At 49.7% G+C, this 22952-nt stretch overlaps 7 protein-coding genes across 7 annotated transcripts; 3 read left to right on the forward strand and 4 right to left on the reverse strand.

Annotated features, from left to right (window-relative positions):
* Nucleotides 1–14: 14 nt before the first annotated feature.
* GGI43DRAFT_421320 (uncharacterized protein) lies at nt 15–1907 on the reverse strand (the record flags this gene model as incomplete). Its single annotated transcript, XM_083207936.1, has 3 exons — nt 15–1109; nt 1188–1769; nt 1851–1907. The coding sequence occupies 3 exons, from the start codon at nt 1905–1907 to the stop codon at nt 15–17; spliced, it is 1734 nt and encodes a 577-aa protein (XP_083063625.1).
* Nucleotides 1908–2763: 856 nt separating this feature from the next.
* GGI43DRAFT_421321 (uncharacterized protein) lies at nt 2764–3912 on the forward strand (the record flags this gene model as incomplete). Its single annotated transcript, XM_083207937.1, has 1 exon — nt 2764–3912. The coding sequence occupies one exon, from the start codon at nt 2764–2766 to the stop codon at nt 3910–3912; it is 1149 nt and encodes a 382-aa protein (XP_083063626.1).
* Nucleotides 3913–7571: 3659 nt separating this feature from the next.
* GGI43DRAFT_421322 (uncharacterized protein) lies at nt 7572–8456 on the reverse strand (the record flags this gene model as incomplete). Its single annotated transcript, XM_083207938.1, has 2 exons — nt 7572–7980; nt 8047–8456. The coding sequence occupies 2 exons, from the start codon at nt 8454–8456 to the stop codon at nt 7572–7574; spliced, it is 819 nt and encodes a 272-aa protein (XP_083063627.1).
* A 4321-nt stretch (nt 8457–12777) lies between these two features.
* Nucleotides 12778–13610, reverse strand: GGI43DRAFT_299779 (uncharacterized protein). Its single transcript, XM_083201523.1, has 2 exons — nt 13543–13610; nt 12778–13487 (listed from the first exon to the last, which is right to left on the reverse strand). Exon 2 carries the CDS (start codon nt 13441–13443, stop codon nt 12889–12891), a length of 555 nt encoding a protein of 184 aa, XP_083063628.1. The 5' UTR covers nt 13444–13487; nt 13543–13610; the 3' UTR covers nt 12778–12888.
* Nucleotides 13611–15556: 1946 nt separating this feature from the next.
* GGI43DRAFT_421324 (Not1 N-terminal domain, CCR4-Not complex component-domain-containing protein) lies at nt 15557–17703 on the reverse strand (the record flags this gene model as incomplete). The annotated part of the gene is made up of 4 exons (XM_083207939.1): nt 15557–15617; nt 15688–16201; nt 16277–17363; nt 17449–17703. The coding sequence occupies 4 exons, from the start codon at nt 17701–17703 to the stop codon at nt 15557–15559; spliced, it is 1917 nt and encodes a 638-aa protein (XP_083063629.1).
* A 660-nt stretch (nt 17704–18363) lies between these two features.
* GGI43DRAFT_398846 (D-tyrosyl-tRNA(Tyr) deacylase) lies at nt 18364–19459 on the forward strand. Its single transcript, XM_083205265.1, has 5 exons — nt 18364–18604; nt 18723–18901; nt 18963–19005; nt 19062–19255; nt 19321–19459. The coding sequence occupies exons 1-5, from the start codon at nt 18598–18600 to the stop codon at nt 19363–19365; spliced, it is 468 nt and encodes a 155-aa protein (XP_083063630.1). The 5' UTR covers nt 18364–18597; the 3' UTR covers nt 19366–19459.
* Nucleotides 19460–19980: 521 nt separating this feature from the next.
* On the forward strand, nt 19981–22060 carry GGI43DRAFT_299857 (cyclophilin-like domain-containing protein). Its single transcript, XM_083201524.1, has 4 exons — nt 19981–20242; nt 20710–20956; nt 21013–21139; nt 21220–22060. The coding sequence occupies exons 2-4, from the start codon at nt 20723–20725 to the stop codon at nt 21975–21977; spliced, it is 1119 nt and encodes a 372-aa protein (XP_083063631.1). The 5' UTR covers nt 19981–20242; nt 20710–20722; the 3' UTR covers nt 21978–22060.
* The last annotated feature ends 892 nt before the right edge of the window (nt 22061–22952 follow it).

A 22952-nucleotide genomic window follows, 5' to 3' on the forward strand; every position in this document is an offset into this window, starting at 1 on the left:
ATAGCATCACTTGCTCAAATATCAAATATATCTCCAATTCCCTGCCCTCCACCTCTCCGTACATCCACAATATCCAGCCTCCATCCCTCCCAGTGCTTCAACGACCGCTTAATCTCCTTGATCCTCTCAATCCGCCTCTTTGCCTCCTCCTCGTGTGCCTTTCTAAAGGCTTCTTCGTCAAATTCCATATCGTCATCCGCCAGTAGCTCATCATCCCCGCCTCCAGCCAGCGCATTCAGCCCGTGCGCAATGAAATCACCAATGCCGCCAGTCGATCCCTTCTTGTGCGCAGGAGGGTGGTTGTTGCCTGAGAGATCAACGTCGTCGAATCCGGGACTGATAGCTTCCATTTCGCGCCGCCTCTCGATCCAGGCACCGCTGCGAAGCTCGTGGATCTCTGCCTCGAGACTGCGAATCTTCTTCTCCAGCTTGAGTCTGCCTTCGTCTTCGAGCTCATCAACGCCCTCGTCGTCAAGGCCACCTCCCCCTTCCGCAGATTTGCGGCTTCGAAGCTTGACGTTTTCGCTTTCAAGATTCTCCACCTTGGATCGCAACTCCTGAGCCTCACTCTCTGCCTTCTCCTTGTCTTTCCTTAGAGCTTGTGACCGGGCGTCTTGCTCTTTATGCAGCGTAGTCAATGTTGCGACCTTCTTTTCGAGCGCTTCAGCCTTCTTCTCCAGCTCTTCCTTGGCCTTCTTAATCTCGTCCAGATCGTGTTCTAGCGTCTTCACCTTGGTCTCCGCGCTGGTTCGTTCGCTGCCTTCGCGAACAGCCTTTTCTGTCGTGCGCTCAAGATTCTTTTTCAAATCTTGCAGTTCACGCTGAGCTTTGCCTGCTGCGGCTTCGGCACGAGCAACCTTGTCTTCGAGGGCAGTGATCTGTTCCTTTTCTGAAGATGCACCACTCTCCTGGCGTTCAACGCGGGCTTTCAGCTTTGAAATCTCCATCTCCATGTCCGCAATCGTGTCTGATTTGGCCTTCAATTCGGCTTGTAATGACGGCGGCGAAGCTGTTGCTGATACTGATTGGCGATGACCATGGCCTATATTCCGTGACACTTGCTGCTGCAGCTGAGAGTTTTGGCGCTGTAGAGACGCAATCTCCTCCTTCTATGATGCCGTTAGTAAGAAACTCTTGTAACACATAGGCTGGTGAGAAAGAATTCTATCTCTTTCTACTCGACGTACTAATTTCTCTGCTTGGCTGTCCTTGCCGTCTTTGCTATCAGACTCGCGTAGATCGGCCAACTCTTCCTCTGCCTTCTTCCATCTCTTCTCCGAGTCGGCAGCCTCCTTGGTAACACGCTTGTTCTCTTTTTCTAGCTCTTCTATTCTCGCCACGTGCTTTCTGTAGATATCGGGTGCTGTGTCACCTTCAGGGCTAAAGGGTCCAGGCGACATTGGCCCCGGGCTTGCAAGTGAGCCGGCGCGGAATGAGGTCGATCTGAGCTTTGATTGTTGTGCTAGCGATGGGGTTTCGGACGTTGACGACTCGCTGGCCTTGTCTTCTGGCTTGTCTTCTACTACGTCGTCTTGTTCTTTTTCTTGCTTGGCTTCAGGCTCGGCCTCAGCCTTGTCCTCAGCCTTGGCTTCTTCGACAGCCGTGTCGTCTGCATCCTGGCTCGGCTGGGGCTGCTCTGCGGTGTCTTCGACAGCTTCGGGGGCGGGCACTTCTACTTCCTCCTTGGGGTCCTCCTTGGGATCTTCCTTGGGCGCTGCCTTTGAGCTGGAAGACGCCTCCTTCTTCTTTTTCTTCTTCAATTGCTCGACCTGGAAGCGTCCTGTTAGCTACATGCACATGCACCTTGATGGGGCAGCCAGCTTGGCCGAGCATCAGCTGGGGCTTCTCACGCGCTTCTTTGCGGCGGCAATCTTCTCCTTCTTCTCTTTGTCGTCTGCGTCCGCCATTCTCAGCTGATTGTAAATACTTCAAGGATGGCACAGCTAATGCAATTTGTGTTGAAGCGGTGCGCACTTGCTCCCTTGGCTGGTGATGGAATCCCGCAGTTCTGCTGCCCTGGCCTTGGCACAACCTTCGTCATAGGTGGCCATTGGAGCTTATACAGTGTTAGACCTGCGCACTGTGGCATCGCATACTGTAACCCACTTGCATTGAGGCCCAGAACAATATGAGAATATCAAATACAGGCAAATAAATCAAAATAAATGGAAATTTCAGCCAATTTAGCCATCAAAGTGAGTGCGGCATTACATATTCCAGCAGATGGCAATTATAATTGAAATCAGTGCATCCTTACCGTTCAGATTTCGCCTGTATCTATGCCCAATAGCTTAGCCGTAGGCAGAATCAAACACTTAAATGATCGCGCTCAGAACTCATTCTAGGAGCTGCTTCACACGCAGGCATGTTGAAAAAGCGAATACCAATACCTGCCAAGATCAAGAACATATGCCTGGAGTGCCCTGTCGCTGAAGCTGATACCGCCTGATATGTTGCTTCAGTGCTGCTCTTGCCGCTGCATCTCAGTGAATAGCGCAAGTGATGCGAAGGGGAAAGCACGTGTGGCAGGTGACTCTGCATCGTGCCTCTTCGCTGCGAGCATCACTTTGCTACTTTCCTTGCTCTCTGGGCTGCACAGTGAGATCTCTGTCTCGCCATATTCTCACCTCGTCTGCTATCCTGTCATGTCGTTGCATCCTCTTATCACCCCCTTCTTCAGCGTCAACGGTATCTTCTCCCCTTTTGCTCTCTAAGGAACTTTCTAGGCCCTGGGTTCTAATTTCCTTGGAGAAAAGCTTCATCATGAACTGGGTGGGAGGTAAGCTCTCTCGGCATCGTCGAGGAAAGGGCTGGAAAGAGGACATGGCAAACCAAGAGCAATATTTCGCAAAGGCCCGCTCTTGGCAGCGTGAACATGCAAAAATCAGCCCTGTGGCTCTATCTGCCGCCAATTTCATTCCCAACTATTCCGTCGCATCGAAAACAGTCAAAAGGGCGGCAGGATCAAGCCCTTCCTCTTCGCTGGCAGTACCTCTGGGCACTTCTAACAAGCCCTCGGCTAACTTGGCTAATCCGTCGCAAATCATGCAAGACGATGTTACTGAACGGACGTTACGCGTCGTGCCACCAAGAACGAGCGGGTCAGCTGTGTTCAATAATCAGTCGACAGAAGCTCATTTGGTAGGCACCTCTGACCTAGAGGCTGAGCGGCGGAGACTTCTGAAAGAAGAAGACCTATTGCAAAGTAAACTGCCGAATTTTTTAATAGCGAGGCCGACGCAAAAAAGAGGTCGTTCAGCCGCTTCTGGGCAAATTATTGGACAACACCAGCGGCCTGGAAAATCTACTAGCCATTGCGAGATGCGGCCAAACGCTGGCGGGCAGAGAGGTAGTAGAAAGAGGAGACTGAGCCAGACCACATCTTCGCGTGTTGATACAACGATCAGGATACGGGTTGGTAGTAGAAATTATCAGTGGAGCGAGGGCAGGAATTCCATAAAGGACCCTACGTATAATAGCGAGTGCTCATCACCAAGTCGAAGTGCAGGCAAAACTAGATGCATGACAAGCAGTACGGGCAATACATCATACGTCATTGACAAGTCTCTTACAAGGCTCTCGTCACCAGCTATCAGCTCACTACTTTGGATTTCCCCTGGAAACAATCGGCCTACATATCGCCGAAAGTTCTCCGGCCCGACACAACACGTTAGCAGGGCAGCATCGGCAAAATCTCAATGCCCGATGACAGTTTATACTAATAGGCTATCACTAAAACCGCCGCCAGTGTCAATGCCCACATGGCCCGCAGCTAACTCCGTTGGTAGCATGGTTGTAGAGGTTGGCAACGGCCAAGAACCTCCGAAGATTAGCATAGATGAAGAACAGATATGGAGGGCGTGGCTAAACGTCGACATGCCCGAGTTCCAGGTGCCAGAATACAGGACATAACTGCCGACATTGGCAGCCCTCTTACAACACTCGTGCCTCAGGGATTGGCAATTGCTACGTTGCCGATCCAAGCTGACCGCGAGAGCGCCCTCCAAGAACCTAGTGTGAGGTTGAAAAGACGGTTTGGCGGAAGGCCGTGAACAATTTGCGTATCCATGCCCTTTCGAAGCATATAGCCGAACTGGGGTGACGAGAGCGAAGCACCTGTTAAGGGATCATGGACCCACACGAAGTTGAGAAAACACAACTGCCGAAATTTTAGTGCGGTCAGAAGCTGCAAAAGCACCACGACGGATGCACTCGGATAGCCAACAAGTGGGGGTCATGGGATTGAGCCACTGTTTCCACTTGCAAGGATAGAGATTGATAGGAATCTGCAGGCAACGGATTCTTCATGGGAAATTTTTTCCCTCTGGATGAGGACATGTCCAGGCGATCCTAAAGATGTGGTTCAAAGCCGCGCGGATACATACTCAGACCAAAGCGGTAGCTTGCGACCCACCAGGAGCCGGTTCCGAATGGTATGGTGGAGTTCATGTGGGATATACAAGCCACGGCCACGTGCCGACGACGCCAAAGCCCCCCGGCGGAATAGCTATCGGCGGTGGTGTTCCGCGCTTGTCTGGCCGAACAAAGCGCCGTGGTGCAGGATGCTGAATTTAAGAATCCCATCTTCATGGCAATAAGCTCTACAGCGGTGCAGCCAGGGACCTGTCCGTGTAAGGGAAAGTGAGAGGAGGAGCTTTGTCTCACGGACCATGCCGCTGTGTGATTCGTCGGAATAACCAGCCGTCTATTCGTATAATACTACCAATCGCCAATATAATTCGCCGGACCATCAAGCTGTCTGTGCGTGCGGTGATGATGCCATCACCTGCCGCCATGGGATGCCGGAACTGACCATGAATGGGTGTATGCCATTTCCCGTTGCAGATTCCGGAGGAAGCGAAGCAGAGAAAAGGGTACAACAGATCAAGAGGCAGCGCCAGGCACCAAGACTTTGCCCAATTGCTGCTGATGATGATCCGACTGAAAACAGCTGAGGAGGGGAGCTAACCACCTCCCCTGGTCAGTCTGGTCGTAATAGGCGTATAGTATATCCGACAAGGCAAAGCCAAAGCACAAGAGAATGAAAAAACCTGCCTTGAGCAAACAGCACCGGGAGAGCATGCCGTGGACAAGCTGCTGCTGCTGTACGTATGCACGGCTCGTACGTGAGGTGCATAGGGATTCACGTTAGCGCATCCAAAGCTACCCCCATTCTCCAAAAATCTCCAAAGGCAGATAGTCGCCACCTGCCTTACACCATGGCGGGAAGACTGTAACAGAGCACTATATGTACTACTGCATCCAGAGCCTTGGAGAGAGGGGAACTTTGCTGACCTATCCAGTGTCGAGCAGTACGGCTTCAGCTCAGCCCCAAATGGCTTGGATTGCCTGCCGCGTGCGTGCAAGCCTAAAGCTCCTACCTACCTAACAGGCTGGCCAACCGGCCGCGATGGAACAGCAAATCAATCAAAGTTTAAACAAGCCAATCTCGCAAGGCCTAGCCTAGCCTGGCCTTGGCCATGAAGCGGAGCCCTTCGGCCTCGTGTTTTGGCTATGGCGTACGGAGCCACGGGGGATCAAGCTGTGTGTTGGTGCAAAGTTAGTTTCGACGGTGGCGCTTGAAGAGTAGGTTAACATGGGCTAGTTGACAGGTTAACCACCAAGGTTAACTCGAATCCATTGGAGGAGCAAACGACTTGTGCAGCAATGAAACGATGCGCAGGGATGGTTGCCAGGGTCATGGAGTAATAGTAATTGCAAGAAGAAGAGGCAAAGAGACGAGAGCCTCGGTTTCTACTTCTGACAACTAGGTTTCGATAACACTATTGAAACAGAGCTCCACCCCCATTTTTCTTCGTGCCAATGTTCCTCCGAGACTATCGCGTATAGCCGCCGCCGCCACGCCTGAGCCGCAGCGATACCCGTCTCAGCTGCCAGGAAAATGAATCGTACCCGTGTGTCTATTTAGTCTAATATGATATGCCTTGGGCATGTTCTCTGTCTAGTCTATTTTTGGTGAAGGCAGCAAAATCAAATATCATAAAAACCCCCAAAAAGAGGAAATGAGCAAGAATGAAACAGGTAAATCAAGACAACAAAAACAGAAACTGGCCGGAATGAATCATTCCGCTCATCCCAAACGCTTACTGAGCGCCTTGCCTTTTTTTGGCCTTTGTTGAAGAACTGCCGAGAGTACCTTTTTTAAACCTGTCCTGTCTTCTAAACCGATTTGCCCAAAAACGCCTAAACGCCATGTGTTTTTTTCTACCCTCCCCTTTTACCACCATGTGGTACCCATCTGTAGCAAGATCAACACCCCCTCGTCAGCCATTCCCATTGGCCCAAGATGGCAATTCGAATAAAAAAAAAATGCGCCACAAAATAACGGCTTTTTTGATTGTAGTATTTGCCCTGTTTAATTTTTTTTTCCCTGTTTTGTTGGTTCGTGCCGAGATTGCCAGCTCAAGCAGATTTCCCTTCCCGTCCCATCATTTGATCCCTGTAATTCCGCGAAGGAAAAAAAAAAAAAAAATCTCTTGACTTTTCTTCTTTCTCGCATGGTCGGCCATATTTAGCACTTTCGTAAAAACCCCACGCTTTTTAATAATTTTGACCCATTGTGAAACAAACAGAAAAAAAAGAAAAAAAAAAAAGGTCCTCTCGTCTAGCTGCCACCACAGTCTTTAGGTACCCAAACATAGGAAAGGTACCAAAAAGGGGAATAAAAATTAAAATGTGTGAACAAGATTGACAAGCGAAGAACTGGTCAGCTGCCAGGTAAGGCAGGCGCCTTTCTCAGCCACCAGCCACCAAAAAGACTTGTTTGGCAGCTGAACGACAAGGGAAAACGGCTAGAGACTGACAGAGACACGAGAGACAAAGACACTACTTGCCGTAGCTGTAGCTAGTAGCAATAGTAGCATGTAGGTACTCCTCCTGCTGCTGCTAGTACTACTGCAACAGCACATAGCCCGAACAAGCGAATCAGAGGCTCTGCAGCAAAAACGAAGCTACTCCGCACGAGAGAGCAAGAATGAGTAAACGGTGCGGAGTCTTTGTGGGTAGCAGGAGGTAGTAGCAGTAGGTGGTATCAAGAGATTTTGACAGGTTGTATAGTAAGTATGTAGTAGTAGTAGTAGGTATGTATTTTGCTGCTAGGGACTGCCTAGATGGTATCTTCTTGTATATACTCCGTAGTAAAATGTAACCAATGGGATTTTTTGCCTGCATGTAAAGAAACAAAAATCCCTCCCCAGGCTTATGCTAAGATAAACAAGATAAAACCACGGATAAAAACAACAAAAGCCCTTTTTCGTAAGATTCATTGGGAAATAGCCGCTCTAATGGTATGTCGGCAGATGTAAGTCGAAACTTTGACGGACCCAGCGCCGAAAGCTGTTTGGTTGGTTCGCGCGTGGGACCCCATGGTAAAAGTACTGTACAGGATAGTAGTAATAGAGAGAGAGGTAGGGGTGCGGCCGGCGCGGCTTTAGTCATAAAGGGGGGTGGAGGGGCGTATATGACTGATACGTGTACGAAGTATTGGTTTGTGTAGAGTTCTTCCGCGGGTGCGAATTTGGGCTGGTCGCCGAGCTCCTCTCGCTTTCTGGCTACTCTCGCCGGCGAATCTCCTTGCGCTTGGCTTGCAAGGATGTCTTGCAAGTAGGGCATTCGTAGCCATGGCGGCTGATGTAGATTCGCTTCAGGCACTTGGTGCAGCGCCACCAGGTGATGGAGGCATTGCGGCCTTCGAACCAGTCCTCCTTAGCCGCCACTCCGCGCTTCTCAATGTCCTCTTTGTGAAAGTCTCTCAGGTGATCGCGAAAGTGGTCGCGGCGATGAAAGGGATCGCGCCGCCGGCCGCAGCGGGCGTAATCGCAGTGATACGCTTCCTTCTGAGAGGCCGGAGCATGCTTGTGCTTGTAGTGGCGGTCGAGATCGGCGCGACGCTTAAAAGGTTTTGCATCGCAGCCGGGATGTAAGCAGCACACTGGATAGTCGCGGCCATTGGAGGCAAACCTACGCTCAATATGGTTAATCGTAAAGTGCGATTTAGCGGTTGTTAGGCGGCACGAAGCAACTTACGTTAGTGACTCTGTTGGTGAAGCCACTTCTTGGCTAGTCGTGGCATCTGGGCTGCTATAGGTGGATGTTGCTGGCGTGCCGATGCTTGCATATGACGGGAAGCAAGATAAGCTGGGGGCCGGCGAGGTCTGCTGTGAGAAGAACGAGTCCGTAGACACTGGTGATGCGGGGGAGCTCGCTTCTGAGCAGCCCTCTGAGCCTCCGTACGAAGACAGACGCTGTGAGTGTGAATCGCAGATTTCAGAGCCATCTGCCATGGAGCTGTAGTCGTTTACGCCGTAGGAGAACCAGTCGTTGTATGGTAGGTTCTCTTCGCACAGAGGAGCCGCTCCATAGATCTGGCACTCATCGTACAGCTGAGCCTCGCTGAAGAGCTGGTTGTATAAGCTGGATTGCATTTCGTCGTTCATGGTGCTCGCGTAGGGGGGAGTCATCCCTGAAGCTCTCTGGGATATGCAATTGCTCGCCTAAGTCGAGCAACACCGTGTTTATATATAAGCGTAGTGGTATGCGCTTGCTCAGTTTGCCAATTGAATCAAAGGTGGTCAATCAGTGTCACCGTTGATAAGACAATAAGAGAAAGAGGATGGGAGAGAAGATGATTCCAATGATGAATGGAGTGGGATGAAGTGGTATAGAAAGATACTTCAAGACAACAGAGCGTCGAGACGAGGGCAGTCGAAAGCTTATGAGTCCAGAGCTCGAGGGGACGATACACGCCCAAGTATATATGCATGGCTTGTCAAACCAAGGTGACAGGGGTGAGGGCTGTGTTTATTTCAACCCAGTACAGTACAGGAGCAACAGATAACGAACCGTCTTAGGGCTTGTACTCTCGTACAGTACTTCCTCCGGCGCTGTAGCTACACCAGACCAGTATGGCCCAGGCTTCTAGAAGAGATGTTAGATTTAGCGCGGATAGGATCCGGCAGGGCGGAAATGCATTGGTGGGGACTCTTCAGAAGTGCTCTGAGGGTGACGTAGAACTGGACGCTAATCGTTATGCAGCATAAACCCTATGCAGAGGGGCGTCACACTGGCTGGTGAGGGCATCGTATACCTGGCTCGGAGGCACTACTGCTACCCGTGGGCCAGTCTCTACCCGTCTACGGTCCTGGGCCATGGGTAACGTGCGGACAGGCCAAAGCTTTGTGGAGATGGGGGCTCTCATCAGCATGGGCTTTTATCTTGCTTTTGTTCTTTTTATTTTTCCGTTGTCTGTTTTTCCTTCCTATGCTACGCCTGTTTGGCTGCTCTCGCATGAATTGGCCAATGGATGTTGAGGAACGCGAGTTACACCTAGCGCTGCCGAATCTGCCGAAACCGAGGAATTTGCGATGACCACTGTGTATCTCGATTGTCGTGAACTTTAGCGCCCGAGACTTCATGTACATACATACAGTCGCTCCACCGGCTTGACGACAAGATGCTGAATTGAAAAATACCCATGGCATTTAATCGGGGAACACCTCTTTGATGTTGATTTAAGTGAGTGGGGGGGTATCCGGGGCCCCTAACGCAAAGAATTGCCCTGCCAAGGGCCTTTGTACAGGCAATTCCAATTTCTACTACTACCAAGTAGTAGTAGTATGTGCCTACGAGCTCTGGGCCCGGGTTGGTTCGCATGAAAGAGCCACTCACTAGCAAGATGTGAATGATATGGAAACATGTGGCTGCCAGGTTCAGCCGCACGAGCTGTCAAAAAATTGCCTGAGCTAGGCAAGCTAGTATCGCAGATGGCACTCTTTTGAGAAGGCATCCCGTTGACGAGGCATTGGTTGACCTGATGGCCGTGACTTTGGTTGAAGACATCGCCGCCAGGAATATGAAGACAGCATTGCCGACAGGCGGTGTTTCTCATCACCGTGGTGATGCCCTGCCACCGAGCCCCGGGCTCCGAGAGTCATGTTCTGCTGTATGCCGTCTATTCCTCACTGATAACCCCATCAACAACCGGCAGGACTGGCCCGAGAGGGGTCTCTTTCAGGCCCTATGCTGTATGTTGGTGATTAGCTGGTGGGATACAGCCCTCACAGTCCATAGTCACAGCAGCAAACCACCTGTTGAAACGCCGACACAGGTGCTGTTGACACCGCCCAAAAGATTAGTTGCCTGTCTTAGCGGGCTCACTGCGATCTGCCGAGTCGGCCTGACTATCCCAAAGTCGTAAAAGCCTCTTTAAGAACAGAAACCGTTTCGGGCAATAAGGAATCTCCCGGTAGGGATTAGCACCTTGGCACTATTCGCGTGTTACCAGCATCCTAGCCCCTCCTACCTTAGCCCCCCTCCCCCACCTTACATGCATGTAGGCGTGGGTGTAGTCCAACGAATCCCAAATCCCAAAAGTCGAGCACAGGAGCCCGACTATAAGCCTCAAGGTGTGTACCCATATGTGTACGTCGGCAATAGATATCGCGGGCCAATAGCGAGCCAACGGCGAGCTAATGACGCCTCTATCCCAGGAGAGGAAACGACCACGTAGGATATCAGTTCAGGTACTGACTGCCATTTGGTCCTACCACCAGCAGTGGTGCTATTAATCGCAACAGACAAGCCATTGTTGTCAATCGCTAACAAAGCACCAGATAGCCTACACGACTTGCCTTGTTAGGACATCCAGTGTGTATCGAACCAATGGCAGTCCTCATACACGGAGGAGGCAGAACCCAACCCAAAGGCAATCCGAGTCCCCGTCGGGTCATAGGCAACACATAGTCTTGCTAACAAGTGGCTGATTTTGTTCGTAACTTGGCAGATATGGATACAATCAGCACCGAGGCCTCGAACAACGCTCAGCTGAATAGACTCGGCGAATCCGCTGTATACTATCTCGTTGAACACAGATTTCCTTCCCTTTCTCTTCTAGACTGCAGCCACGATCGAGATCACAACCTCTTTCTGGCTGTGTTCCATATAATAAGGAGAGGTCTATGTTCATATAAGCGTCATTGGTCGGGCGTCTCCAGAGGTAAAGTGGCCTGGCGCGTACTCCGTATGGCTGAATACTCTCTTTCTGTGCCCCATACCGGGGCTCACCCTTAATCTCTCTGGCGATAACCCAGAGGATCAACTGGGTTATGCAAGGGAACGGACAAACAAACAAGCTATGTATACTCCACTCGCGGCTTTGCAACGTAGCGTGCGAACATTGATGAACCATGAACCTCTGCGCACGCACCTCAAGGCAATTGTAAAGCGGCCAGATGCGGCGGAATCAGATGATCGCCGACCAGGAGTGATCTTGGCCCCGTCGCATGTGCTGAAACCTAGCAGATCGTCATGCAGAAACGCTGCGTTTTGGCCCCCGTCCTTTTGTCCTAGCTGTCTCCGAAGCAGCCTAGGAAAGGCACCAGGAAAGCTTGGCCGTTATTGGTGATGATGGGGGCCTGGGTGAGCCGTAACGACCGTATGTACGTATTGTATGTAGCAGAGCAGTCATATGCGCCTAGCCTCTTTTCCTCAGCATCTTATCAGCAGCCAGAGATGGGGGATCATGCACCCTCCTCATACCAGTAGCACTACGACGAGAGTAGAGTATGCTGACGGGCTGCAACTCCACAAGCAACAACACCTCCCATCTGCCCGCTTAGACTTTCTTCCCGTCCATGGCAGCCAATACTGCTGCAAGTCAAAGGTGCTGCGCCATCCTTGTCCAATACCCGTTGGGAAAGTATAGCAGGGCCCTCGGTGGTGGTTTCGGGATGCTGATAGCGGCATCCCAGGGCAGAGGATAATAGCCAGACGCCTCCGGAAGAACCAACCGCGGGCGTTGTGAACCGCGCGCGATGTGAGTGATGCGGGAATGGTTTTTCCACTCATCCCACCCAGTCAGTGATGGGGCATCGTCTCAAACTTTGGCATCTGTACCGTCCTCTGTGCCAATAACATGGGCGCGGGATGATGTCAAGCAGGAATAAAAATCCCAGAACCTTTGTGCCATCTGACCAGAGGCGGTCAACAAAAGTGTAATAGACACACACGTACGGAGTAAATCACGAAGAATAAGAAATAACGCCCCGGTTGTTCCAGAAGCTCGCAAGCTAGACGCAGAAAAGGGTAAAGGGGGGGGGGGGGGGGGGAGAGAAGAAAAAATTTTCATCATGAAAAAGAAGCCAGGGCAAGGAAGGAGGAGTAGTAATAGCGTTTTGGGGGCAGTCCTTGCCTTTTCGGTTTGATGATCTCACGAGAAACGTGGGAATGAGCGCTTCCGCACCTTAGTCGCCTTATTTCAGAGCGCTAGAACCATCTTGATGACGGCAATTGTTCTTGCCAACTCACTATCTATCGCGTGGCATCCAATAGATTTACCGGGAAGGGGCACTTGGGGGGGACCCCTGATGGAGAATAGGAAAAATTAACATCATATCAATAAAAAAAGGACACTAATTTATTAATTTTGTAGTAATAAATTGAAAACAAAACGAAAAAAAACCTCCGTCTACTACTAAAAGGGCCGAAGGCATGATGACGTGTGGCGTCCTGGATAAAAAGGAAAATAAGCCTTGGATGGGCGAAACTAGCCCCCTGGCTTGGTTATTTAGATGGCTTCTAGAAGGCCTTTTAGCTCTATTTATCGTCTTCAGGCTAAAATCAAGTCGTAGATTAATAGTTTGCGGTTGACAAGAGCAGAGAGAAAGAAAAAAAAAAAATAACCCGCAAGGAATATCGCATCATATCTCGCCCTGCATATGACCCCCAACTAAAGCCACCAATCCTCCAGGCATGATCATCGTCATTTGCGTGAATCATTTCCCATCATGAGGATTTGTTGTTCCTTTTTCGAACAACTAGATTGTTTGTATCCCTCATTTTCATGCCAGTTGCCGTCCTAGATGCCGTCCTCTAGTGTCTCTCCCTATCTTCATGCTCGTTGCCGTCTTCACTATCGCCCTCTAGTGCTGCGTCTCGGCCTGGCTTCCACCTCATCCGGTCCTTTGCCACGGGCACATCGCCAAAGACTTGCGCCATCGTGATCCAGTGCATGCAGTGCTGCAGAAGGTCACTATCGCGCTCCATCTTGGCCTCGTATACCTTGACAAGGTCCTTTAGCTGCTCCACCTCCTTCTTGAGGTCCCCAATCTTCTGCTCCAGCTCCTCCATGAACTCGTACTGCGCGTCTTGCTCTTGGCGGAGCACGCCCAGCTCGCCGGTGGTGGTCCAGCCGATACGGGTCTGGGCCTGGTTGCGCGTTAGATGAGACTGCTTGTGACCGAAGAGCTGTGTAAAAGTGCTGGCAACCTTGTTGAAGACGCCGGACTGGAGGTTGACTGTGTTGGGGTCGGTGATGGAGGCATCCTTCTCATCTGCGCCCAGACTTGACTTTTCTTCTGCAGTGTCGGCGGACTGTCGCTTTTGCGGCTTGTCGTACCAAGACACCCACTCCGAATTGGCACTCATATTTCCTTGTTTTTTCACCCTTTCGTATTCGAAGTTGTCCTAGCCTTGAGCATATAAGCCATCGTGGAATATCCTCGTGACAGTGTTACAGCTACTTACGGTAAACTAGGACTTGAATGCTCGTGAAAGGACTTTGAGAGTATCTTCTATGTGCAGATTTGTCTTGTTGAAACTGAAGAGCAGAGTCTGTGTTAGTTGGCACAATATCAAACAAGAAAGTAAGCAAATGCATTGCAAGCGCACTGCAAACGCAGCAGCGTAAACAACTTCATTCACTCACCTGCTTCATCCGATCTTTCATTACCAGCTGCAGCTCTATCCTCTCACTGAATCACTGTTGTGTCCACCTCGCAAACGGAATCCTGCAACTCCTCAGTTCCACAACCAATGACTGATCTGGATCAAAAAACACCTGCATGTCAAATCCGTTTGTATAGTGCAATGCGTTTGCGCATTTCAGCTCATCGTGCTTGTCAACGCCCGCAAGTTCCCACTCCTTCTAGCCTCCCTGCCAAGAATCTCGCCAAAGTCTGCAAGATAAACAGATCTCACAAATCTATAGTCGGCCCATAGAATAAACATTACCAAGCAGTGAGATGATACTAGTACCATTCAGATCTCCGTGTAGATTACCCCTCCTCTTCCGGCAGCAGTCGACTGCAGTACCTGCATGCTAGTAGGCAAGCAGGGGAGCATGGTACGTACTGAGCTGGGTAAGACTGAGTCGCAGTGCGTCCGAGTCAAGGCAAGACAAACGCGAGGCGAGGCGAGGCGAGGCGAGGCAGCCTCACAGAACGCGCCCCACAGAGATCGCAGCTGTTAGCAAAGTACAAGTTGCTGTCTGTATAATACGCGGATGCGCCCTTGACTCTCTCTCAAAACACTATAGAGTACAAGTTTAGGGACTTGAGTACTTAAAACGATCCTTACACCCTAGTTAAATCCTTTGGCTGTAAAGTACGCAGCGAGTTCCGTCCTAACAGTTGCGATCCCTGTGGGGGTGTAGTTCAAAACGTAGGGCTGGATCTACACGCCTACCAAGTAGGAGTGGTTGTACATAAAGCAGATGGTAGCAGTAGTACGTAGCAGTATGTACCATCACTGCCAATGTTAGTACGACAGTACATGCTCTTAGAGAGCGGGAGTTGCCGTTGGTGCCCCCCCGGATAATTCGCGAGTCATGTCTTGACATGATGTAGCATCCGCCACCTCCCCCATGCAGCCACGCGCATTTGTGACAGTTGATTGTAAAATGCAAGTGTGTTGGCTCAAGACCTTTTGTGGGGAGAAATATACTTTTGCTGTACCCTTTGTTCTAACTGGAACGGATATTCCCGAGTGTTTTCTATCACCGACGCCAGGCTCCATGACGTCTGTCTCAAACTAACCCTGTCATTTCAGGCCTGAATGCGTCGCAGTAGCAACCCTAGAATAAGAAGATCAATCTAGGAAGTACGGAACGTTCCTACTTTAAGCCCTTGCTTATCTCGGTTTATCTGCGGCAAGTTCCGTCTACCTGGGCAGGTAGTTGGTTGAGCGGTTTGTGTCAAGTTAGTTGTGTCTTGCCAAGGTTTCCCCCTTAGCGCCAGTTTCTTGGTAGTTTCTAACAGAAGTCTAAGTTCTCCCTAAAGAGTTCAGCTATAGATAGTTCCCAGCTCTTAGTAATACAAGCGGGTTTACTCACTTTAAGAGATATATGCATATTTGCGAAGCTGCTTGGCTACTAGGTATGAGGCCCACCTGTTGTGTCACTTCAATTCGCTCTCAACAGCAACAACAGCAATACATTTACCAACTCAGCCACACAGCGAGATAATGTAAAAAGAGACAGGAAAATGGCAAACAATTTCTCGGCACGGAATTTTTTGCCTTGAAAAAAAAAGGAACGCCGCCTCGTATAGATTATTCTGGCACTAGTCATTCCCTTCCATTTGAGAAACCCAACTTTAGTAGCGCATAGTCGCAGCTACGATGATGATCTCTTATAACTCCCATAAAGACAAGAATAAAAAAAATTGAGCCCCGTCATGGACAGGGCAAGGATGACAAAAGCAAAAACACACAATAGTCCCAGCCTAGCCCGTACATCCCATCATCAAAAGCCAACAGTTGACTAAATGTCATCTTCAAGAAATTTGTAAGCAAATTTAAAATCAGCCTTCCTTCGGTTCATCCTGCAAGGGAAAATAGAAGTTAGTAATCGAGATTATGTAATATAGTGCGGCCAGTAAAAGGGCATCTTACCATGTGCTCTCGTAGTCAAAGAACCGGTAGGTGCCTTGCTCGAATTCCTCCGTGATATTCTTAGGCTCTTCGTGCCGCTGGAACCATGTTTGGTACTGCTTATGGAACCGCCAGCTTTGGTCCTTCAGCGCCTTGGCGGCCAAATACTGCTGCGCCGTTCCTTGCTTGTAGTAAAAAACGTAAAACAGAGTGTCGGGGTCTATCCTCGAGTACAGTCGAGGGTCATCGAAAATGGGCAGCGGTTGTGTGGGGAATCCAGAACCAGTCTGCGGCACCGGCATATCGGGACGATATGTCCGCGGGACGTCGGCTTCAAAGGCGCTGGGGTAGCTCAGCTGGCTCGCCTTCATCAAACTCAGGGTGGACGACGATAATGGCTGATACGATCGTTTTCGTGATGTCTCATACGACTCAACGAGATCTTGTAGGGACGCAGGGAGATGATAGATGGACTCTTCTTCGGTCTCCTCCGTAGTGGATTTGACACCGTTGGTGGAGCCGTTTGCTTGGGCAGCTTTATTAAGGGATCAGATGTTAGCAAGAGAATACACATCACAGCATCTACAAGGTGCTCTCATTGACAACTTACCAGCTGATGGCTCGGAAGGTGGTACTTCAGATGCGGCCAGCTGTTTCCCTGAAGCTTTAGATTTCTTTGTCGCTTTCGTACTTGACGGGGGCTCGGCGTTCTCTACAGGCGCAGGTGGGGGTGCGGGCGCAGGCGTAGAAGTAGATGCGGGTGCAACAATCGGTGTAGCTTGCTTGGATTCGGGCGCCTGGGCTGGCTGAACAAACGAGACGGCTGGAGAATTCGTTGCGCTTGTCTTCAACTGCGCAGGCGGTAAAGGCGAGATGCCGGCGGGAAGTCCTGGTGGCGGCGGCAGAGGAGCAATTCCGACGTTGTTCTTGTCTGCGGCGGCGGCTGCGGCTGCGGCAGACGCATACTTGAGTCCCTCTCCCGCAGGTCTCGTGGGGATAGAGGCAGGCTTCATGGCAGGACTACCGCTACCCCCACTACCTACTGCCGATAGAGGAGTATGCAGCGTTGCCAGTGCCGGTAAGGGTGATTTGGACTGCACAGATTTCGTTCGCGTTGACGTGGTGGAGTCGGAGTCTTTGGCTGGTTTCCTCACCTTGACCGGCAGTTCGACATCATGGAGATCGTCCTGTACAGACTGAGCATCCTGAGACGAGTTTTTCTCGTTATCCTGGCCCATGCCAAAGACACCTTCCTCCTCCTCGAGGTCTAGATCGTCGTATATTTCATCGTCGTCCATGTAGTCCTCGTTCATGCCATCAGACACATAGTAGCGGATCTGCTCTTCCAGGCCGGTGACGTCGTCGGTATCGATGCCTCCATTCTCCAGTGTCCTCCGAATCAGCTCCAGCTTGCCCTGATGCCACTTGTGCTTCTCGATTATCCTGTCGATCTCGGCCATTCGATTCTCCTGAACAATCTTGTTCTTTCCCTTCTTCATCGTAGCTTGTATGGATTCGTTTTCGGCTTCTAGAGTCTCAATCTGCAGCTCCAGCTCATCAACCATGCTATTCAGGAAGTCGCAGGCTTCTACTTTGGCCTGCTCTTTGGGATCTAATTTCGCTGCGGCTGAGAGGCCCGCTTGGGAGTATGCTTTCGTCTTCATGGCCTTCTCCACGGCCTTGAATTTCTCCATTTGCTAGATGTCGGAGAAAAAAGGTACATCAGTATGCGACTCTATACTAGGCATGCATCAATACCCAACGTTACTGGGGCCCACCAACAGTCTCAATCAGTTTGCGATGCTCCAATAAGGGAGCCTTGTCCTTGATGTCGTTGCTGGCGGCCCATGTCTTGATCTGGTCGCGCAGTCTTTGCAGCTTCTTGATTTCGCGCTTGAGGTTGTCTTCCTGCTTTTCCTTCTGGGCCGGGTTATTTGACTGCTCAATCTTTTCGTAGATGGCCTCGAACTCGGAGACGCCTTCCGCCACCTTCTTGAAGCATTTGTCAACTTCTTGTTGTAGTTTCCTCGCCGCCATTTTGTCGGTAGAGGAGGGGAGAAAAGCCCGAGCGGCGTCTTTTCCGGTTGTGCTTGTGAGGTTCGGTCGCTAAAGAGGTATTGAAGTTCGTTGGGCTCTGCACAAAGGGTGCAATAAGATTTCGCCGGTGGCTTGATCCGTTTTCGTGGGGCAGCCTTTGTGACCGAAGGCTGTAGATACAGGAGAAGCTCGGCTTCTACCACGTGATGGATGCGCAGCTGTTGTGCTCAGCGAAAGAAGCGATAGAGGCGGTCGTATTCAGATCAACTGCAAAGCGCTGACCGGGGGTGTTTGTGGCGATATTCAGCTGGATTGAGCCTTTAAGGCGATGGACGTGCGAGATTGAAGTTGGTGAGGCCAGGTCGCGAGGCTGCACCGAGCTAACAGAAGGGCGGTTCTTTGTGCTTTGCGATGATTAGCCGAGAGAGCAAAAATTGTGCAGAGAGCTATCTATATCTCAATTTTAATTAAATTTAAAACCATATATTACAATAATAATAATATATAACTACAATTGAGTATTTTTTGCATTTCTATTTGCATATTTGAACTAAATAATTCGCCATTGTAAAACGGCTTTGGCTATCAAAGATTACTTTGGCAAGGTGGGATGTCTGATAAGTGGCTACGCCGTCTCTCACATGACACAGACTTTGCATGCGCGATTCATAGCATTTTTAGATTGATTGGATCATCTTCTCTAGCCAAGGCGTTGAGAGGTCGCCGGTCTCGGTACAGGATTCCCTTTTTCTTCTTCTTTGACACATTTTCTCTGCAAGCTTTGGTTTCAGTGGGTTGGCAGCAGGGCTGTTGGAACAAGAGTTTTCTTTCTTCCCTTAACATTTCATTCTTGGTGGAACAAGAAGTGCCGGCACCGGTTACAAGTTGCTCACAATGAAGGGTAGGCCAAACTTCCTACCCTCTGTCATTTCCCTTTTTGTTGGTCTTGAAGGCATTTTATGTACACAATAAATTATAATAGTATGGCAATAAGATCTAATATGGTTATCTTTATGAAGCAATCATTCAACGTGTGCTTTCTGCGTCTGTGACGGTAGAAAAGCAGCTGGTGTCATCCATTGGCCGCGGAGTGTTGGTATTTGCGGCTGTTGCGCCGGGAGACACAGAAAAAGAAGCCGATTCATTAGCGAACAAAGTTGTCAAGATGAAACTCTGGGATGACGAAGACGGGGGCCGGGTAAGTGAAGCACTTTGCTCAGGCTGTGAGACCCTGCTAATGATTTAATTGGCGGTGATAGTGGAAAAGGAGTGTCACGGACATTGAAGGCGAGGTGCTATGTGGTAAGTAACACTACTTATTCCCTACATAGACAACAAAGCTCATGAAATACTACTAGTATCGCAATTTACTCTGCTGGCAAAGACCAAAAAGGGTACCAAGCCCGATTTCCATGGCGCAGCAAACCCTGAAGAAGCGAGCCGGCTGTACCATTACTTTGTCCAGAAGGTGAAGGATCTCTATCTGGCAGATCGAGTCAAGGATGGCAAGTTTCAGGCCATGATGGAAGTTGCTCTTGTTAACGATGGTCCGGTAAGTCATTGTTTGGTTTTGGACGTCCTGATCACGCTAGAAGATGCTGATACAATATCTATAAGGTTACTTTGGAGCTCCAAGCTGGTGCTCCCGTGTCTGAAAGGTAAAGGTTGGGTGATACAGATGATGAGAATACGATGTGACGCATAGAGCAAATAGAATTGGTGGAAATTAATCTATAGAACAGATAGATTTACACTTTATTTTTTTTGGGGTTTCAATATGCTTCATCCCGGGTAACCATTTTGCTAATGGCACTTGATTCCAAGTAAGGCACTAACAAGAGATGACTGGATACTTGTAATTTGTTTTGGAACAAACAAACAAGAAAAAAAGAAATAAAACAGCCTCATAGGCCGACTGTTGTAGCTACAAGGGTACTATCTATAAAGTGCCTACAGAATGTTCAGACATGCTTTGTGTATTGATGGCCTGCGTGCGTGAACCAATGCTTATTAGCCATGGTAGCATGGGAGCCTGATATTACTAGATATCACTACAGGTAGCCACTCTGCTCAGTCAGAAAGGAGACTAAAGTAGAGACGCTTCGCTTAAATCCATGCATGTAGACATGCAATGAGATGCTGTAGGATGTAATACGCCGTAGCATGCTGTGAATAGCGCCAACCCATACATGTACCCCAATGCAAATGCGTGACAGCGTTCGTCATGCGCTGCGGCCCAGCGCCATCTGCTAGAAACTTCTACAGCGGCGGGGGTTGGCCACTAACAGCCCCTGGAACGGGCTCCACTGCAGAGCTTCCAATCTCCAAAAAAGGACCTAACACGAAACAAAAGAATGGAGGGGCAGAATTGCCGATGGAGGGGCAGCCGCGTAGAAACTGATGTCAGCTCGAATGTTCTGATTGCTCCAGTTGGGCTGAGAAGCTCGGCATCAGCCTAAAGCGAAGCCGCCTGAAACGCATTGAATGAATGCATGGCTGTTAAAGATTGTGCTCTGCAGTGCTAGAGAACGAGCTAAAGATAAGTACCAAGGTGCCTGGCCTGTAGCTGTAGCTGTAGCATTGTATATCATCTACCACGGCATCCAACATCGGGTCTGAGTTGGCGCTCACTTTGCGTGCTGTGCACCCTTTCCTCTCCTCCTCGTCCCACCTGATTTTTCCTCTTCTTTCTTTATTCATTTCTTCCAGCTTCTCTCTCTAAACTACTCTTCTTTGCCTTTTTTTCTCCCTTCTCGCAGCTCAGATAGCGACAGTCAAAGCATTGACTTTCTATCGCTAGCTTGACCCCGCATCACTATATCTAGAGAACCGGAAGGAATCTTCGCAGCCTTCTTTCGGCCAGGCCACGACTCGCCATCTTTTAGGCATCGCAAACTCTCCCCTGCACTCATCTCCTCTCCTTGTTTCTATTCTCTAGACAACCAATTGGCCCTCTTTGCCGCCTAACGCGCCTCCGCCGACTTATTCTATCCCTCTTCTCTCCACGACATTCACCATCATGGCTTCTGAAACCGAGACCAAGGCCACACGGCCCCGCGTCTTCTTCGACATCACTCTCGGCGGCAAGCCTCTTGGCCGCATCAACATGGAGCTGTACTCTGATCTCGTTCCCAAGACTGTCGAGAACTTCCGTGCTCTCTGCACTGGCGAGAAGGGACTGGGCAAGTCAGGCAAGCCCCTGCACTACAAGGGCTCTTCTTTCCACCGAGTGATCAAGCAGTTCATGATCCAGGTACGCAGATATGCCATGATTAGGTAAAACTTGAGTGCTGATATCAATCAATACAGGGTGGTGATTTCACAGCTGGAGATGGCACTGGCGGCGAGTCCATCTACGGTGCCAAGTTCGAGGACGAGGCTTTCCCCAGAAAGCACGAAAAGCCATTCCTTTTGTCCATGGCAAACGCTGGCCCCAGTATGTCATATTCCAAGCTCTATACATCTTAATCCCCCAGAATCTCTCCCTTAAGCTGTGGCTAACTCGTGCATCCCCAGACACCAACGGCTCCCAATTCTTCATCACCACTGTCCCTACGCCGCATCTGGATGGTAAGCACGTGGTCTTTGGCGAAGTCCTCAACGGCAAGTCCGTCGTTCGCCAGATCGAAAACGTCCACACCGAGGCTGGCGACCGACCCTCGAAAGAAGCCATCATCGCCGACTGTGGCGAGCTCTCCGGAGACGAAGCCCTCAGCGCTGATGTCAAGCAGCCCGATGCCCTCGGCGACCCCCACGAAGACTTCCCCGAGGACTGCTCTACACCTCCTGATGCCAAGACTACCTTCAAGATAGCCTCTGACTGCAAAGATTTCGGTAACAAGGCCTTCAAGGCGGGTAACCTCGTTCTTGGTCTCGAAAAGTATGAGAAGGGCCTGCGATACATTAACGAGGAGCCTGAGCTCGACGACTGGCCTGAAGGCAAGGCCCAGCTCGATGCCCTCCGTTTCTCTCTCAACAATAACTCTGCCCTCTTGCACATCAAGCTGGAGGCCTGGGCTGATGCTGTCCGCAGCGCCACTTCTGCCCTCGCCGTCGGCGGCATTGCCCCCGCTGACCGCGCAAAGGCTTTCTACAGACGTGGCTTTGCCAACGTTCGCCAAAAGGATGAGGAAGAGGCCCTGAAAGATCTTGAAGAGGCACACAAGCTGGCTCCCACTGACTCTGCTGTCAACAATGAGCTGAATGCCGTGCGAGGAAAGGCCGCTGCTCGGGCAGCGAAGGAGAAGGCTGCGTACAAGAAGTTCTTTCAGTAACTGAAAGACGAAAACGTAAAAAAAAAAGAAAACAAAATAAACTAAGAAGATAAAAATCAAGGGGAGCAATAACGGAAGCTTGGAAGATTGCTGCGATGAAGAAGGAAATGTCTCAAAAGATTTTATTTAAGCATGGGAGGCGTAAAGGTTTAGAGGAAGTATCAGTCACAGATAGTGGAAGGGGGAAGATACCACAGTACTCAAGTCAAGAGCCAAACAAAAAAATTCAATGAAAAGGAAAAAAAAAAGATTTATTTTCTCAGTCAGTTTGTTATATGTGAAAGCGTTTTTGACATGTGAAATGGGCGCATATGGGTGCTGAGAAGCCCCTTTTCTAATCATCACAAGAAAGCAAAGAGTGTAAGTATTGATAAACTTCGTTTGCTTCATTCCAAGTGAGTGACAAAAGAATAACGAAAACTGTATTAAGAAAACAACTAAAGCTGATGCCCATCTAACGAAATGCTACCGCTTTTTGCATAACATCAACATTCTCACAAACACACTCATAAGATGCTTTCCCCTCTACCATCTCGAGCAGAGAGACTTTCATCTAAAACATTTTCGTCTTCTTTGTCGCAAACTCAATGAAAAAAAAAAGAGAGATTAGGAGATAAAAAGAAATTGGAAAAGAAAAATGGAAAATGGAGAAAAGGAAAGCATTCAGAGAGAGCGAGAGGGAGAGAGAGAGACAGAGAGAGAGAGAGACAGGAGAGAGCGAGAGATAGAGAGAGCGAGAGATAGAGAATACAATAGTAGCGAGAGTCAACCAGAGATTGAAATGTTATTTAACCTCCTTTTTTTCTTCCCCGCCTATATACATCTACTTATGCCGCACATTATTATCAATGACAATGCAAGAGTGATGAATAACAACTTCCCTTCCCTCCACCGCCCAACTAACACAGGGGGAATAAAAAAAAGAAGAAGCAGAGAGAAGGGGGAATAAAGAAAAAAACAAGCTTTCACCTGGGG

Source organism: Trichoderma evansii, assembly GCF_050947405.1.
Source record: "Trichoderma evansii strain SZMC 28006 chromosome Unknown GGI43scaffold_4, whole genome shotgun sequence".
Classification (NCBI taxonomy): Eukaryota; Fungi; Ascomycota; class Sordariomycetes; order Hypocreales; family Hypocreaceae; genus Trichoderma; species Trichoderma evansii.